General features: G+C 46.8%; 1 protein-coding gene across 4 annotated transcripts in view; it reads left to right on the plus strand.

Annotated features, from left to right (window-relative positions):
- Window positions 1-18436, plus strand: part of Fray (oxidative stress responsive kinase frayed) — a 132628-nt gene that overhangs the window by 30875 nt on the left and 83317 nt on the right. The window contains exon 1 of one of the 4 annotated variants that reach the window (XM_077698700.1): window positions 4458-4492. The exons of the other annotated variants lie outside the window; for them this stretch is intronic. Coding sequence (XP_077554826.1) covers window positions 4473-4492 — 20 coding nt within the window. The 5' untranslated portion in view covers window positions 4458-4472. Of the gene's footprint in view, window positions 1-4457; window positions 4493-18436 lie in introns of those variants that run through there. 4 annotated transcript variants of the gene reach the window in all.

Below are 18436 nucleotides of genomic sequence, written 5' to 3' on the forward strand. Positions count from 1 at the left end.
TTTCTTTTTTGTCTAGATTCGTAAATTTCTGCATTCGAATTCGCCTGCATTCTTTGCAATCTAGTATAACGGGGTGTACTAGCTCGTTTTCCCTGCACTGAATAGTTTAGAAACGTAACTCTCATGTTGCTTGTCTTCTTCCTCATTTAATAAACACAATTTTGTCCTCCCAGCCACTCTCACTTAGGCTCCCCTCGTCCTCCTCCTCCTCCTTTTTTTAAAATACACCGCGAACGCCCACGCAGCGTCGAAACGTGTGATATAATTAACCAACGGGCATGGTTTATTTCAATAGTCTGTCTCCTTTCTTTAGCGCGGGCGAGAGAGAATAAACTTGAGAAAAAAATAAAATGGAGTCCTCGGGGTGGCTTCCTTAGTCCAGGACAACTTGAGCTCGAGCTACGTCCACAGTGACCAGCTGACGCTGATCCTCGAGGGTGGAGCTGGCCGAGGCTCTCTCCCAAACATCATGGGTGTACCCCGACAAGGCCGTGTGCCCCAGTTCTTACGTCGACTCTCCAGAGACCCTTTATTCGCCAGTTGTCGCGCTCTCACTGTCGCAAGAAGTGTCTATTTGGGGCCAGAGCGCTGACGGCTGAGTGGCAAGTCCATGTTTTTAGCTCGATCAAAACCTGAATCAGCTTCTCCGCGGGGAGGTCGTCAACACGCTGAAACGACCTTGTGCCAATAGTCGCTTTGTCAGAGTCCTTGCCTTCGTTGGTGTAAACTGGTTGAGAATTCCAAGCTCACGAATTAGGATAGCAGCGAGCGAGTTTTACGTCGGGCTAGGAACGTGCTCTCCTGTATTGTGCAAGAAATAGCATGCCCAAAATGAATAATTCTCGAACAGTTGTAGACACGCGCTAACATTTATATATAGCTTCATTTGTTTCCCCTTATGCGTGCTTGGGTTCCTGAATCACCGACTTTCCTATAACCTGGTATTTGATCCGTTAACGCACCCAGCATGGCAGTTAAAAAACACGCACGCCGAAAAAAGGCAGTCACGTCGCTACCGCATTCAGCTGATCGGTGATTCACCTAGTAGTAGTTTTCGTTTACTGCGAACGCCTCTCAGCAATTCATACGAGTCGTCAGCTTGTTTGCGTGCAGGCCTACGAATTGAGAACGGCGGGTGTTTGACGGTATCTATCGAGCGACCAAGCGCATCCAGTGGAACTAAACGAGCACCACCGAGCGGCATAGGCAGACATTAGTAAAGCTTCCTAGGTAGCCCGCAATAACGGTGTTGCTGCGGCATGAACTTAATCACCAAAAACACGCGAAAAGAGGGACAGACTGCCGGACTCCGCATTCTATTTCAACAAACAAACGAACTGGAGGTTCGGAGAGCATAAAGGGAAGAAATTATTTCCCGTCGTAGCATGATTTCGGTAACACCTTGCAGAGTAGATGTATTTCAACGCTCCCCAGCCATTGATATATTGTTATTATATGAATATATTGATATACAGTGCCTTAATTTCTTTGTTTTGTTTATTTATCCGAATAACCGCTATGATTTCACGCTGTAACTTCACGGTGTAAAAAAAATGCAATTCCGTTCTGACGTGAAATTAGGCATATTGGACAACGTTAACTCTGCACACCATTTTTTCCCGGTATCGTTAGTAAGCGACATGAAGCGATGGGAAAACACGTTCCTGGGATGCATCTTGCTTGTTTGGTGCCACCAGTGAACCCTTTTTGGTGCAATACATAGTATACCAACGAAGATACTTAGCACGCGATATATAGTTGACACAAAATTAAAAAAAAAGGTTGTGGACAAATTTTACTTCTTTTTCAAAGAAAAGTTTCCTCCTCCCTGACCGTTGACGTCGGTTATCTTTAAAAAAGACACATGCGCGCACACACTTTTTCACTCTACTGATACACTCAAAATGCATATGCGAATGGTGGGACGGATAAGCTCAAGATACAAAAACGTTTTTGACGGCGTGCGACTATGCTGGCGACCGCGTGCTAATAGCACACACACCGTGACGTCGTTTTCCAACGCCTCGCGCTTCAACAATACGTCGAGCCTCGGGAGTTTTTTCTCTGACATGAAATATATAGGGAACCCTAACCGTACGAGCTTTGTTTAAAATAAATTGCCTTAGAGAAACAGGCAGGCAGACATACCAGTTTTAGGTGGTCCAACAAAGTTTAAGTGGTCCAACTCAGATTGTCGTCTGTAAAAAAATCTGCAGAAATTCAGAGAATTGTCTACTAATGCATAGCATTCATATGCCGCTTGCCTTGAATGCGAGTTTTTTGCAGTTAAATGTTTTGGTTTTTCTCAATCCTGTCCGACCAGTTAAGTCCGTTTACGCTATAATAACGAGTACAAGTGCGAGAGTGCAATTTTCCCACGTTCACCACCTCCCCCTCCCCCTTTCCCGCACATCAACCCTGAGCGATGGGAGGCCTTCTTGTCCAGCCCCGCCCTCAAAGAACAGATTTCGCTGATCACCAGGAAACATGAGTACCTGTAGACATATGGGGCCCGAGAAGAGGGCACCACCCATCAAGCGCCTAAACGGCACTAGAATTAAAAATAAAATTTCCTCTCTCTCTTTTGTACGTTATGTACGTGCAGGAGTCACGCAGTTGCAAGCCCGTATTTGAGTGGCCTTCCTGTTTTTATTCGTTGCTTTGAACGGGGATTATGTCTACAGGTACTCATGTTTACTGGTGATCAGCGAAATCTGTTCTTTGGGGGCGGGGCTGGACAACAAGGCCTCCCATCGCTCAGGGTTGATGTGAGGGGAATGGGGGATGGGGATGCGGGGAACGTGGGAAAATTGCACTCTTGCACTTGTACTCGTTATTATAGCGTAAACGGACTTAAGTGGTCGGACTGGATTGAGAAAAACCAAAACATTTACTGCAAGAAACTCGCATTAGAGGCAAGCGGCATATCAATGCTATGCATAAGTGACCAGTGCTGGCAGTCTTTCAGATGCCTGGAATACTTCGAACTGCAGACTAATTCATCCGTAGCTTTTAAATGATGCGTTGTGCATTATGAATCCTACGGAAGGGCGCTTCAAGTCAAGTGGGACGAAGCGTCTCGGAGGTAGGGGGTGTTTCGAGTCTGAGATAACTTGGGGTTTGTCGGTATCGTAAAAATGAACCTTGAGAGCCCCTTGAAGAGGTGGTATAAGTCGAGTGAGTTGGGAATGACATGAAAGGAACAGACTCGCGGCTGTCGTTCAAGACCGTCTTGAATAATGTAATAATGTGTTGGGGAGTCTCTCTCTCTCTCTCTCTCTCTCTCTCTCTCTCTCTCTCTCTCTCTCTCTCTCTCTCTCTCTCTCTCTCTCTCTCTCTCTCTCTCTCTCTCTCTCTCTCTCTCTCTCTCTCTCTCTCTCTCTCTCCCTCCGCTTATCCTGCATCTGGGCCCGAGGATGTGAAAACATTACTCTCACAGTTGAGAGGGGTGAATTGATTGTCTGCATCATTTACACAAAATTGTATGTTTTTTTTTTCGTTGCCCTTCAGTTTTTCGCAGGATGTTCATGAGCCAGGGTATACTATTCGTTAAGGAAATATAAGACTTGTCAATACTTCAGTGGCGTTTTTATTGTTGAACCCGCCTGGGTGCGTCATGGCGTAGAGGCGGAGATGTGATTAAAAGTTATCTGCCATTGTGAATATAGGTTGGAGAGGAAAGATTTGACGCTTTCACTCTAGGGAGGTAAAAGTGCCTGCAACGATTTTGCAAAATGCAGCTGACAAGTACAGACCAGCAATATCGGTTTATTTAACCAACTGGTCTGTCTACAAGGCGTTCCGTTAGTACGTTCAGTGATAGCATAACCCGACAAAGGCTTTGAATGTTTAGTGCTAAACCACGGAATTGTCGCCTTCTTCTGCGACCAAACATAGTGTGCACGAACCGATCAAACTTCGGGTCTATTTATGGTTTGCCTGTCTGAGAAAGCTGTTGGGACAGCTATGAGCCGCTGCACAATGGCGCCGACCAGAGACGCCGAAAGACGTCCAGGTGCAAGTTATCGGGTGGCGCAGCGTGGAGGCGCGACCAATCCATTAAGAGTCAAAACCGATATCTAACTCTTGTTCCCATGACGCAATCGTCAACCTTATCGACCATACCCACGTATGAACGCACCACGCCACTTAAAGATATACACGGGAGATGAAGGCAGCCCTTAGTGTACGTATCGGAAGGGCGCCCCTCGAGAGCAAACCGCGATATCGGAGTGCATAAAGCGTTATCGGTTCGTACACATATAGCTCCTCGGCAATCACAATGTCTCCCCAGAGGCGTCAAGAGAATCGAAGAAATGCGAAACTGCGTCGAGAAATTAACGGCTGCTTTTCCGGAGACATAGCGCACTGTCGCGCGGGTTTTATCGGGCCGTCGCCACGCTACACGCCGGTGCAATTCTGAGAAGCGGAAACCTAGTACGGAGTCGTCTCTAGGAGTTCCGGCGAAAGATATGAGAACACTGCAGGATAAGTAAGTACTCACCACTCAAGTATTGACGCCGAAGGGTTCGCGAGCTGTGCAAAGTTGGGCAAAGATCAAAATAGAGCAACCAAGAAGAAAAAAAAAAAAGACTCTTCACGAGTTTAAGGCAGGAGAGCTGCGTTTCTTTTCAAGCTCCTGTCCGCAAATAGTGCTCGAACTGCCAAACGCATGATTGTGTGTCACGGGGATATTTTTTGTCATAGTGAAATTTTATTGATTGTGACTCCATTTCGTTTTGTTAGAGCGGATGCTATTTCGTTTTGTTAGATGTTGGGCTGCAAGCACTTGCATGTTATGAGGCGACGAGCGTCGCCTACATATTAAGAGTAGTACTCTTCGAGCTGGAAGCAAGAGCCACGGAAGTGTTGTGCTTCAAAGGGCAGATTCACGTTTAACGAATGAAACTGCCTCTAGGGCCTTGCAAAAAGTTCCGCGAGTTTTGTCGCAGTGCCCCCAAAATGCACCTATCGCTGTCTTCCCCAAGTAAATTTGACGAATAGCGAGACGTGACTTGGTCGTGTCACGGCGCCAAAAAACCATTTTTGCTGTCATATCACAAGCTGGGAACTGTCATTGGCTTACTGTGTCAATTTCATCGTCATGATTGGTCATTTAGGTGCGCTGCGGTAAAGTACACCCGCGCGTGTTTTTAGGCGTGTACTCTGCCCATTGCGTGCACGTGAAAGCAATTTGCCAACGAAATGCCGAAAATTGGAGGTAAAATCTTTGTTATTTTTTTTTACGCTAATCATCCTGCCAATAGGAGCAACTTTATGTTTTTGGATAATGGATTCAACCGCGCTCACGCGACACTATTCGTTGGAGCAAGGTGGGGGAGCGTTGCGGGATTCGATGAGAACGTGATAAAAGAGTTGTAGTTTGGTCAATGTCACCGGGTACAAGCAGAGTCTTTCAATGCTGAAAGACTCTTATAACACCGAGTGTTTTTTTTTTTTTTTTGTACCGACGTTCTTTTCTGCTTGTTGGGAGGAAAAACATGACTCAACTTGCCTATATTTAGAAAAAAGAAGAAGCATATTGCTATGGTCTGGATTGACGTAATACAGCTATAGTAAGCTGGTTGGCGTTTGGTCGTTATTTTTACAGACATGAATTTACAGCACATGCTCTTGTGGTCTGTTTCTGTGCGTTCAATTCAATGTAGTCTGGGGGGATGTTGGAATGCATGCTATACCGTGTCGCTTTCCAGGCAGCATCCAATATTGCGTCGATATTGTCCGATATATGGCAAGCATGACCACTTGTGCCACTTTTTGGTCGGCATAAGTGAGGCATATCTGAACGCTCAGAATTTTGGCCGGTTTTTACCATCCTTCAGTCGTTCTTCATGAAAGCTGGCTGAATCTGGTTTATGGCTTGCCGGCGTCTGCGTTCCGCTGATATCATCATAGCAACCCGATGTGGCGTCTTCATTCGAAGTAGATCTGGCACCGGCAGCGACTGCATTCGAAACATTTCTCGGGCACTTAAATTCGATTACGTGATTTGAAGCGTAAGCAAGCAATATCACTTGTACACTGCTATATCGTGTTTGCGTCTCTTTCTTCGCTTTCGTTTATTCGCCGTTGACTCGAATCACCCCTACAGGCAGACTGGCCGCAATTCACGCGTCGGCTTCCTCACAGGGAGAGCGCTCCTACGTGGGCATTTGTTCTACGCATGTGCCGTCGAGTTCACCTAGCGCGAAGAACGCTTCAGGCTAATTCTTGTTCCAGTTTAGTACGCTGCAGTTGCAAAATTGCAATAAAGAAGGAGGAAGGGGGGATAGGTTAGCGCTGTGGTTAGCGCACTTCGCGGCTGCTCTGGCTAGCTGGTTCAAATGCCACACGAACTCGAATGTGTTTTTGCAGCGAAGTTGTATGTGTCTAATCCACCCACTCCTCGCGCCCGTGTGGAACGAATATTCCGGGACTTGTGGTCGGCATTCAGCGTACGGAAAAATTCATGAAAAACAAAAGAAAAACCGTCTGACGGCCTCTATATATATCTTGATGTGTTTTTTTTTTCTGCCCCTGGTAAAATGCCTTTCTAGCAATGCACTCAGTTTGAAGGTGACGCTGACTTTAAGAAAATCTTGTTTTTCCCCACCGTGAGCTGCGCAGTGAAACATGGCCAAAAAAGGGGGAGCATGGTTCATGGGAGAGCATGGCCCCTGTTTATACTCTTCTCCACCGCCGCCGCCTCTTTCCCGAGTCGTGTGTACTGCTCGCCACGCGCAGCGTCTATCTACCCGTGCTATGTTTATGTGTGCGTTCGGTGGTGGTACCGGTCATGGGGGAAGGGGTGGGTCGTGCAAGCGCAGGACCGTTCTGCTAGGTGTTGCCTTCACCGGTGCTTACTCCTACACCATTGGAATGGCCAACAGCCCTGCTTGTGATGCGTGCGCCACCGACGAGACGATTGAACACCTTCTGTGCCATTGTGACCGCTTCATAACGCCGAGGCAACAGCTCTCCACCCCACTTCGCCGACTCGACGACCACCCCTTTACAGCGCAGATAATTTTGTTTCATAGGCGTTGTCCGTCACAGGCCGAAAAGGCTATAAAAGCCTTACTGCCCTTTTTGAAGGACACGGGCCTGTCTGAACGATTGTAGAACATTACTATAGTGCAGTGCCCTTAGTTCGCCAATTTTATCAGTGGACCGTATTAGTTTTATGCATTTTCTCGTTGTGTGCGCTGTTTATACCGCCTTTCTAGTTGCCTGGTCACGCCTTGTGTTTTTTCTACTTTTCTTTCTCTCATTTTCTCGTTTAATATGTACCGCTGTCCTTTCTTTCCCTTTCATTTCCCGTATCCCCTCCCCCCTGAGTAGGGTGGCCAACCGGACAGTATTCTGGTTAACCTCCCTGCCTTTCTTGTACTATTCCTTCCTTCCTTCCTTCCGTTCTGCTGGGGGGAGATTTCAACGTGGATGTCTCACGGCCCAATACGAACTGACTGCTGTCCTTCGTGGTCGAGCGCTTCGGGTTGGTGTGTTACACAGACAGTAAGATGCCTACGACGGAGGAGGGAAAAGGACATCCCCATGATTGTGCCTTAGAGTAAAACTGTAGTCCTTTCAAGTTCCACCTGGCTAATTAGCTAGAAAGTATGCTCAATCGGAAACTACAAACAAGAGTGTTTTGTTCCATGCCCTGCTTGCACTGCGACCAGCTTCGCTGGTCTTCCTTCCTCACAGAGTGGAAGGGCAGTGATCTTTTATTTATTCGTTTTTTCTATAGAGCGGTGGCAATTTTAGTACTATTCGTGCCGTCGCCGACGACAACTACGGTCACTTTTTGCGTTTTACGAGGCATCTAAGTCTTCCGTCTTAATCACAAAAACTGCACATCAAAAGCACATAACTAAACCAAACAAGTACAGCTGTCATAATTACGGGTGATATTAATATTGATTTAAGGGATATTCATTCGTCGTCTTGTAATGAATATGTATCGTGTTTCAGTTGTTATGGATATAGCAATCTTGTGGAGTCCCCAACACGTGTTGCATGCCAAAGTAGCACTATTATTGATCATGTATTATCTAACACTACTGTATGTAAATCTGCCTCCGTTCTTGAAGTAGATATTTCAGATCATTACCCTGTAATTTTTACCATGTCCAACTGTTTGAAAACAAGGCCTAAGCGTTATGACCAGTCTTACTTTGACTCATCTGCCTTTTGTAAATTATATTTGTTCAGTTGATTTTTCACATATTTATGCGTCGCAGTGTTCGAATGAGTCCTATGAAATTTTGTCTCAACATATTTCTGCAGCAGTGATGTCTGCATCAACTACACGCATCATAACCTTAGATAACTAAATCCATGTTGAGCTATATAAACGAAATATAATATGTATAAGAAACTTAAAAAACAACCTTTTAACAGGTCCCTACATGAAAGATATTCCAAATATGCTTCGGTATTAAACAACGTTGTTTTTGCGGCTAAAAAATCTTACTTTTGTGAACAAGTTAGTGCAAACGGGAATGATTCTAGAAAAAACTGGAATCTTCTTAACAATTTCGTCGGAAGAGACAAAAAACAACCTCCACCGGAACATATATAATTCATAATGATGTTATTTTTAGTTCTCTCGAGGACATTTGAAATGCCTTCAGTGGATATTTTTCTTCATTGGAAAGTCTTAGAATCGAAAATTACGATGCAAGCCATATACCGCGTTCAGCTTACTCATTTTACCTTAATCCTACAGATGAATTTGAAGTATCTTCAGTGATATCAGTATTACGCACGACTGCTAGTGGGGTGGACAACATCCCAGCACACGCAATTAAGCTTGTAAAAGATGATATATCACCTGTTCTTGCCCATATAATAAACAATATTTTTCTCACAGGCGTATTTCCTCACCGACTAAAAATTGCCAAGGTTCTTCCAATATTTAAATCGAAAGACAGGCAAAAAATGGAGAATTATCGGCCCATATCTATACTCCCTTTTTTAAGTAAAGTAGTGGAAAAACTTATCGTTATTCGTTTATGTAAGTATCTTGAAAAGTATAATATTCTCACAAATTCCCAGTTCGGATTTAGGAAAGGCTATACGACTAGCACAGCTATTTTGAAAGATAAGTTTGAAAGATAGACAACAAGTAGTTCATATCGGTAAATTCCAATTCGAAATTAAATCTATAAACCTTGGAGTTCCTCAAGGATCCATCCTTGGACCTATATTGTTTTTATTGTATATTAATGACCTGCCTCTTCAGCTAGTTCACGCCAGCCCGGTGCTTTACGCCGATGATACGAATCTTTTAATTGCGGACCGTAATGAGAGAGCCTTAATAACAAAAGTTAATGAAGAACTCAAACGCTTATATTCATGGTGTTCAGCTAATACCATTCACTTAACCCTCAAAAGACAGTTTACATATTATTCCACTCAGAGGCCAAACGAGTAGAAGAGCTATCTTCTGTTATTTATAATTCGTCGGTTATTGCACGCACTAAAAACACAAAGTTTTTAGGTATTGTTATTGATAATCATTTAAAATTCACTGATCATATACGATTAATCATAAAAAAGGCGTCTTATGGATTGCATGTACTTGCGCGATTTCGACATTCTTTTACTTCAGATATACTTGTCAACTTATACTATGCATTCGTACACTGCCACATAAATTACGGTATCGTAGTCTGGGGCTGCACATATAAAACACATCTGTTGCCTATTCTCCGGTTACAAAAACGAGCACTTCGAGTTGTTATACGTTGTACAAGTAATGAAATAGTGAATATGTTTGAATTTTTTGATGTACTTAATGTTTATAATTTAGTAACGTATAACATAGAGCAACTCATGTTCCAAATTCTTCAACAAAAATTAAATATAAACACTGTTTGCTTGCAACCTTCTCATCGATTCACTGATGCGATCGCACAACGTCTTCTGTTGCCTAAAATTCGTACCAATTATGGAAAAAACACACTAGAATTCACAGGAGCAACTTGCTGGAATGGTCTGAATGCCGAAACTCAGAACCTTACTTCTTTTATATTGTTTTAAAAACGTGTCAACCAACATCTTATGTCTGAAAATTGCATATGATAGCGTGATTATTGTTCTTCATTTTTATCCTTTTTTGTTGCTGCAATTGCCAGTACCAACTTGTTATAAAAGTGTAGTATTACTTGGTTGGGACCCTTTGACAACATTGTTCGGTCCCTGTGTACATTGTATGTATATCTGTTTTGGTTTAAATAAATAACCCTCAACCCTAAAAAAAAAAGGTAGAACAAAACAAATGTAATTTAACAACAAAGGCAGCTTAGTTTCGAGGCTGAGAGGTCTAAAGCAACGCACGAAACCTCTGCTATGTATATATATATAGCAGAGGGTATATATATATAGCAGTTGACACAAAAGGACAAGAAATGTAGGGTACGCTTCGTCCTCCTTTCGAAACCTTGTGAAATCGGGAAAAAATTGGGTCGGTGGAGTAGTGTGTTGCGTGCACTTACATTGTCATGCTCCGACCAGCCTGATATTTGCCCTCGTCGTTCTACCGCAAGCCCAAAGGCGCTGGAGTATTTTCTTGCGAACGAAATCCGCGTTGTTGTCAAGTCGTGGCTTCCCTTGGCTATTGTGTTAGAGGCAACATTACACCGCAATGTCGAAGAGGCTGGGAAGCCACTACATCTATGCTTTTCCAGCGTTGCTTGCGAGACAATAGCATTAATTTCTCCCGTAAGTTGGCTCGAGGAGCTGGAAGGCTTTCTGAACGCTCATAAGGCCGATCGAACCCAAGAATTACACTCATTGTCGTGGTGAACAGTCTCTGAGACGCTAAAGGCAACCCTGACATCTAACGATTCCACCGAGTCTAGACGACTGGTACTTGGACTTCTGAGCTAAGGGTCCCTCGGACAGTGCGGTTAACAACACCATTTCACATTTTAAAGAAAAGTTCCTTACTAAGGGTGCATGCTCCTCATGTCAACTTACGAAAACTTCAAGAGCAGCTGCAACGTTTATCTCATTCTCAGTCTTAAATACATGTGGACAACTATTGTTTAGGAATCATATTCAACTGTCCATACAATACAAGAGCGGCTATTGATCTAATTAGTCGCCAGAGGAGGAGGAGATCGCTATTCTTTAAAGTCAGCTATATTCTCTGTGGACAGTTGGCGGTCTCAATCCGACGTTTCGCTTGCATGTTTACATTCACCATTATTTTGCTCCGCTGTTATATAAATAAAGCCTATCAAACCAATAATGTTTCAGGTGCGTAAGATTGTGCCCACGAGGATAATTAAGGGTTTGTTGGTGGGTAAAACGTTTTTAATGAGCTTGCATGGGCTTCCAGTTGATCCTTCGCCGTTCATCTTCAGATCTTCCGAGGGTCACGGTCAAGGGGTTGGGAGGAGGATGGGATCTGATTGCGAGGCATTAGGTGGTCAGGTCCTGAAGTTCTCACGGAGTTCGTGACCTGAGAGTAACCAGGAAAGGCGGCCATGATTCTGCGCAGGTCAAAGGCAGTCACATAAACAGGCGTAGACACAAAACCCGGAAGCTAACATCGCGTAAAACACGGCACACCTGCGTCGCACAGAGCACCGGTGTTCGTCCTTATCATTGGGCATTTGCGCCGCGTTAGCAGCTAGACGGCTGACTTGTTTACTCGATGCTGTATTATCGGCTGTCTACTGGTTCGTTATGATAACGACAAGCTGCTAGTTTCTGCGTGCAGCGGTGGGCCGCGGCATTTTGTGACGCAGCGTTCGCGTGTGGCGCACTTCCCACGCACGTATTGGGACAGCGGGTCATATCAAGCGCAGCCATGAGTGAGAAGGGTGTCGTGCGGGCCTCTGAAGTATGCGGAGAAGGGCACTAGCTCCACATACACCAAAGGACTACTACCGATAACTATTCGTTCCGAGATACACAACACGCTCGCAGGGCTTTGCTTGTCAGCTTTTTCCCGAACGATCAGACATTTTGTACCACAGCTGAAGGAAAAAAAGAAAGAATTAACAGGACAATCGGTACATCACGAATCGGTACGCTCGCGGAATTACAAAGTTTTTTTGGTAAATTTTGAATTGGTTTCTTGTTAGGCCTTTTGAATCTTTTGCATTTTTCGCCTTTTTTGTTTGTATGCATCGCCCCTCCCTTTTTCTTGGGGTAGGGGGCGTCCTGAAACGAAATCTTGTGTACGCCATTGGTGAAGACGATGTGTGCATGGCAGTGGTGAGTCGCCAAGTACTAGTTTCCCTTTTAGAGGAAGAGGTATGAGAATGGAATGCTCGCCTGCGTGATATTGCGATTCACTTGCTTCCATACAGTAAATCGTCTTCACCACGTGCCCGCTTAAACCGCTGTTTATGGTGAAAGGGTAATCCCGTCGAACTAACGAACAAGCATCTCCAGCATTGTTGTAACCGGTTAAGCCCCATTCCCCTTTTTGTGCGTTGTATGTCTGCCTTCCCGGCAGGGTACGGTGAACAAGGGGAACAAGGCTCGAAGAGAGGAAGGGATTGGTATTAATGTCAGAGAATCTTAGGCATTGGCCAGGTGAGTCCGTGTCATTTGGCCCTCACACATTTCGCCGAGTGAGTGAGTGAGTGAGTGAGTGAGTGAGTGAGTGAGTGAGTGAGTGAGTGAGTGAGTGAGTGAGTGAGTGAGTGAGTGAGTGAGTGAGTGAGTGAGTGAGTGAGTGAGTGAGTGAGTGAGTGAGTGAGTGAGTGAACGAGCGAGCGTCGCTCAGCAGCTTCTGTAGCCACGCACCCAGCTTTTTCTCAAAACAGCATCATCTGACCATGCAGACTTTTTCGGCATGCGGTTCATTTATCCGCCTCATAACAGATTCGAGCCGCAAAAACAGCGTGGTTTCGCTTTGTGTGGTCGCGCGCGCGGAAGAGCTGTGAGGAGCTTCCGCTTATATCCCGCCGCAGGGAGCGTCGGAGCGTTGACTGCGGTCTTTCGCCCCTCGGCCCCGTACGGCGGCTACAGGGGTGCTGGTAGCCCACAGCATCTCGGTTCAGTCTGGACGCGGCCTGCTACCGAAATAGTGCCCGCTTAAGCAGCACCGTCTGCAGCCCCGCACGCGAGCCCGCTAAAGCACACACGTGAGCTTCCACTCTATTTCGAGGCCACGCTGAAGGAAGCGGCGCTCTTCAAGTGGCGCCGGTCACCGTTGGCAGTGGCAGCCGGCGCTCCTCCCCCGCCCATCGGATGCGGGGGTGGTTAACCGCTCAATGGCGCGACTGGGTGACGAGGATAAGCTGCACGCTGTTTGTGGGGTTGAGCTGGTGGTTCGTCTAGCCGCAGGTTGCGTCTTGCGTCACGCGCGAAGCTAGAACTGAAGGTTGAACTCACCCAACTATGCAGTATAGGTGTGGGCGCAGCAGTAAAAGGACTGCTTGTTAATTTCAGGAATTATTTATAGAGTAAAGGAGGGCCCAAAGTGGGCCCATCAACACTCCGATGGCTCGGGTTTACACCAACCCCCCTATGAACAGTCGCAGATCACCTTGGTGACTGTACACAGATCTCATAAAGCCGGTAATGGCATCGCCTGATAAGTGTCTCACGTCATGGGCACAATAGGGTGTGTAACCTGTGGGATTCTACATTTCACACACTAGTGATTTCCCACCCCGCAGCCATCCGCGCTCAGCAAACATGCCTTGCGAGCGCCGGCTGCGGACGGGTCCGTTGTCTGCGGAGACAGACAAAGGCAGGAGGCGGTGAGGGCAAAACATCAATGGCAGCATTTATTGCAAAGTGCAAATCAAATACACTGCATACAGACTAATCGTAGGCCATAACGGTAACATTGGGAGCGAGGCATTATACAACGCTAGAGATCGAGATGGTTCGACTCACCGATACCGGAGCAGCGGAGCGCTGCTCGTGCGAGCGCGGTCGCAGTCTGCCAGCTCGTGCGGACGCGTCCCATTGTGGCGCGTTCCCCGGGTCAGGACAAGCGCGCCGAAACGTCCGCGCGCTACCGGATCCCCAAGACAAGAGAGCGTCCCCTCGTCATGCTACGTCCCACCAGACTTCGCCTTACGGTGGCGCTAGTATCGAGGAAGAACTGGTTCTCGGGTAAGGCAGAGGGGGAAAAGGGTCAACGCTTCCACCAGGGCGGAAACAAACCGTCCGGTCGCTGGCGCCCTCCCGTATGGTTCCCGTCGCGTGAGCGAGGCGCGTGTGCACGCCGGCCGCAACGGGAAGCTAGCCAGAAAAGGGGTTCGCGTGAAAGTCGCGATCCCCACAAACCTCAGTGCAGCTAAAGGAACAAGCGTCCAGTAACAAGGTGAATAGAATGCGGCGACAAGCATCCTATCGGCCCGTGTGCAGGAAGCTAAGAGTACGTATGGGTTTTGGGAAACCTGCCACGATCGCGCAGGAGTGATCACATTGCGCTCATTTAATACGCATAGTAAGTGGGACCTTTTAACTGTATTGAATAAAGCACGCAAATCAGGTCGCACGCGAGCAGCCACGAGAGCGTGCTTAAGCTGCCGCAAAAAACACGACCCCCCTCCTATCCATTTATCCACCCATCCACCCATCTAGCTATCCACCCCCCCCCTCTCTCTCTCTCTCTCTCTCTCTCTCTCTCTCTCTCTCTCTCTCTCTCTCTCTCTCTCTCTCTCTCTCTCTCTCTCTCTCTCTCTCTCTCTCTCTCTCTCTCTCTCTCTCTCTCTCTCTCTAAAACCATGTGACTGTGGGTTATTACGGCTGTTACCCTGAGCCCGCCTCACTCCTCCTTGACGTCGAATACGAACCGGAGCGCCAACCTTGCTGTGACCAACTACACATTCCCATCGACCTACCGAAAGCCGAGAGCCCGCTCAAACGTTAACTTCGGGAGTGTCTAACGCATAAAGCAAGTGGGACTGCTTTTTTTTTTCTTCAAATAAGGACATCCCAAATGAAGTAGCCTTGACAACCAATTCGGTTCACATCACGAAAAGGTGAACGCCGGGGGTCTCGCCAGCAAGAAAGGAGAGAGAGAGAGAGAGAGAGAGAGAGAGAGAGAGAGAGAGAGAGAGAGACGAGAGAGAGAGAGAGAGAGAGAGAGAGAGAGAGAGAGAGAGAGAGAGAGAGAGAGAGAGAGAGAGACGATTTGTTGGTAGAAAGGAAAGGAAAGTGCACTGGGGATATTATTGAGCTCGGCAGGGAGCCCACCTGCATACAACCCGGTGCGGGAGGAACGGAAGAGGGGATAAAAGACTGGGGAGGAGGGTGTAATAGAAAATATATTAAAGAGAGAAATAGGGAGAAAAGAGAGATAGAATAAAAAGGAAAAAAAGGAGGGGGGGGGGGGGGGCATTACATAGACGACAGCGGCGCGAGTGTTCGGCGCGAGTGTTCGTTCAGCAGCTTCAGCTGTGTACAGTCGCTGGGTGAGTCCTGTAAGAAAGGAGGCAATCTGCATATGAATCGGAAAGGAACGTTACCATTTTCTCAGTTTCGACGGGAAGTGTGCTTTCTTTGGCATCCTATATTTTACTCCGTTCCATGAATTAGCCATCAACCACGATTCAGCGAGAGGCAGAAGAACAGCGATGTGCGCACTCGGTGTCAATTGCGTAGCTGCAAAAGAAATTTGTCAATTTATTTCCCTTCCGCTGTAAAAGGCGATGGAGCAGCAGGCCACGGTATAGTAAAATCGTGACCAATTGCGGGTGGTGATTGCTCCCGATTGCTGGGTAAGGGCTCCCAAATGATAAATCAATGCTCTACGTGGGAAGCCGGTGGCAGGAGGAGGTGGGGGGGGGGGGGGGGGGGGGGGGGGGGGGGGGGGGGGGGGAGGGGAAGCGGTGCCACTCAGGGGTTTCTCAAGTGTACGTAGCTACATATAAGGTTCGCCTTTTAGCTCTAAGCCTGGCACACTAGTTCACATTTTCTTAGAGTGTGCGCGCATAACCCCGACCTCCCACCCTTTCCTTCCCCCCTCCCCCTCCATGAGCTGTGGGAGAACCTGGTTACCAGCGACCACCTGGACGTTCAGCAACTACTGGCATCTAGGGCATCGGTCGCCCGGTCATCACTTGGATTCCCGGACTGGGGAACCACTCCTTCTTTATGGCCCATTAAAGTTTCGTACTACTACTACTACTACTACTAATACTACTACTACTACTACTACTTACTACTCACGTTTTCGCATCGCCCCGTCAACTGAAGCTTAGAATAGTACAGAGACAATCGCGTAGAAGTTGACATGAAACCTTCTGCTCCAGTAAGGACCTTGGGTTTCGTAAAATTAATTCCCACTAGGGTTACCAGACGTCCCGTTTTGGCCGGGTCAGTCCCGTTTTTGAGGTCCGCTTCAGCCGTCCCGTCTTTCTGTCCCAGTAAACAAACATGTGCCGTTTTCGAAGGACTGCGTAGCTTCAAAAATGACGCCAAGCAAGTTGATCAAACGAAAGTGTGCCGATTCGCTACAAGTAGGCATATTTCACAAAAGTGGGCTCAAGTACTTTAATATGACTACCACGAGAGTAAAATTTAGATCTGCTCTTACCAGAGAACGCTTTGAAGTATCTGGTTGAAGACGGCTTTGAAGAGGCATTATTTCACTATAGTGTGCCATTGTCAACCAAGACATTGAAAAGAAACTAGAAGAGTGCAACTCTTCAGGTATTTCAGTCTCTTAGAGACGGTTGCATGCAAGTCTTTAGAGAGATGCGAACAGGGGATGTGCGCTGCACTGAAATTTCTCGCGTCACGGAACTGGCCCGGTGTTTTCCTGGAACAGCGGCTCTAATGGCACGCGTTTTTTTTTCGTTTTATTTCCACTGTGAACTCGACGTGGACATCAACCTGCTGTCAACATTGCGTGCAATGTTACTTGTGCGGCTAAATATTCTGTGCAAGTGCGAAGAATTTTACAACCGAGCATTGCAGGATAACGTCATGCCTAAAAAAGTAATCGTCAGCAAAATACACCAACGAAAGACCCGAAGCGGGACCTTCGAAATGAACGCTCGTTATTTAACTGCGGTTGGGATTGTTCCTTCAGCCTGAATGAGTGCTCAGGGCGAAATGGGACGTTTAAAAGAATTACTATTCTCACATTAATTTTTTTTCTCCCAATCTCAACCTATTGACTTAGAACCATTTTGCCAGTGAAAAACGGACAGGGACCTAGAAAGAAGTCGACTCACCGTCCCGTCTACTTCTTTCTAGGTCCCTGTCCGTTTTTCGCTGGTAAAATGGTTCTAAGTCAACACCAACTAGCCAAACTTTCAGCCTTAACTCAACCTTTTGTCTTTCGTACGCGTCCCCCCCTTACCCCCCCCCCTGCATCCCCAGCCGCTAATATGTCGTCCCGTTTTCTATCGCCACAAAGATGGTCACCTTACTAATGGCCCGCTGTAGGTTCGGTACATTTGTCTCAAGGCAATAAGCGGTGGTGTATTCCTATACCGAGGACGGTTGCAGCCACCCGTCTTTGGCAACCCTTTTAACCAGAAGCCATGAAATACAAATCGTGAGCGCTATAGGCAAAGAGTTGCCCCTAAATCACGCTGCGCGCTGGGCGGAAGGGTACACAGAACGCGTCGTTATCCCTGGATAAGCAGCCCTCTGGGACGTAACGGGAGGAAACGCGGAAAGAACACGGTTAGCGAGTCACGACTGTGACATTGGCGCCGAAGAGAATCGTGACCATCGGGCGCCGGCGCGAAGGTGGGTGGAGCCTCTGCTTTTCTTCTTTTTTTTCCCCTCGGGTAAACACGCGGCAGTTTCGTCTTTGAGATAACGCTTTCGAGCTTTCGTAAACAACGCGAAAAAGAATGAAAGAAAGGTTAGGAAGCTAGCTTCGCGCGCCTCTTTTCCGTAAAGCTTTTTGAGGATTGTAATGCGGAAAGAAAAATTCCTCTACAAGGAAACCTGAATTCGGGATGAGCTCTGCTCCACAAGGAATTGAAATAAAATTCACGCATCTCCACGAAGTGAATAATGACGAGTGGGCGAAACACTGGGGATCGTTCTTACCGTAAATCGTCCGTGGCATTGCCCACTCGCGCATCCAAATGAGTGACAACGCGTGTGTACAGAAAATACAATTCCAATTTAATTCAATCCGATACAATTCAACTTAATCCAATCGAATCCAATCCAGTTCAATCCAATCCAATCCAATGCCCCTCGCGCATGCGCAATGTACACAGAAGCCAAGCACCGGACAAACCGAGGTCCTAAGGGACTTCGCCCCTAAAAGTAGGGAGATTTGCTTTTTGCTTCGATGAAAGAGGTCGACCGGACAAATAAATGCCCACGATCAAAGATCTGCACTCCGCCAAACGAAGAAAAAAAATGGCCGCGTATCTGCTCCTTTCGTTGCAAATGTCGTCAAAAGACGGTAGTCTTTGTAGACATTTGCCAAGGAAATGACCCCCTTTGCTTTCCCGCTCACCTCTCATGCTGTTCC

The sequence above is a fragment of the Haemaphysalis longicornis genome, unplaced genomic scaffold, assembly GCF_048455015.1.
Source record: "Haemaphysalis longicornis isolate Haplotype H1 unplaced genomic scaffold, Haemaphysalis longicornis Haplotype H1 scaffold_2, whole genome shotgun sequence".
NCBI lineage: Eukaryota > Metazoa > Arthropoda > Arachnida > Ixodida > Ixodidae > Haemaphysalis > Haemaphysalis longicornis.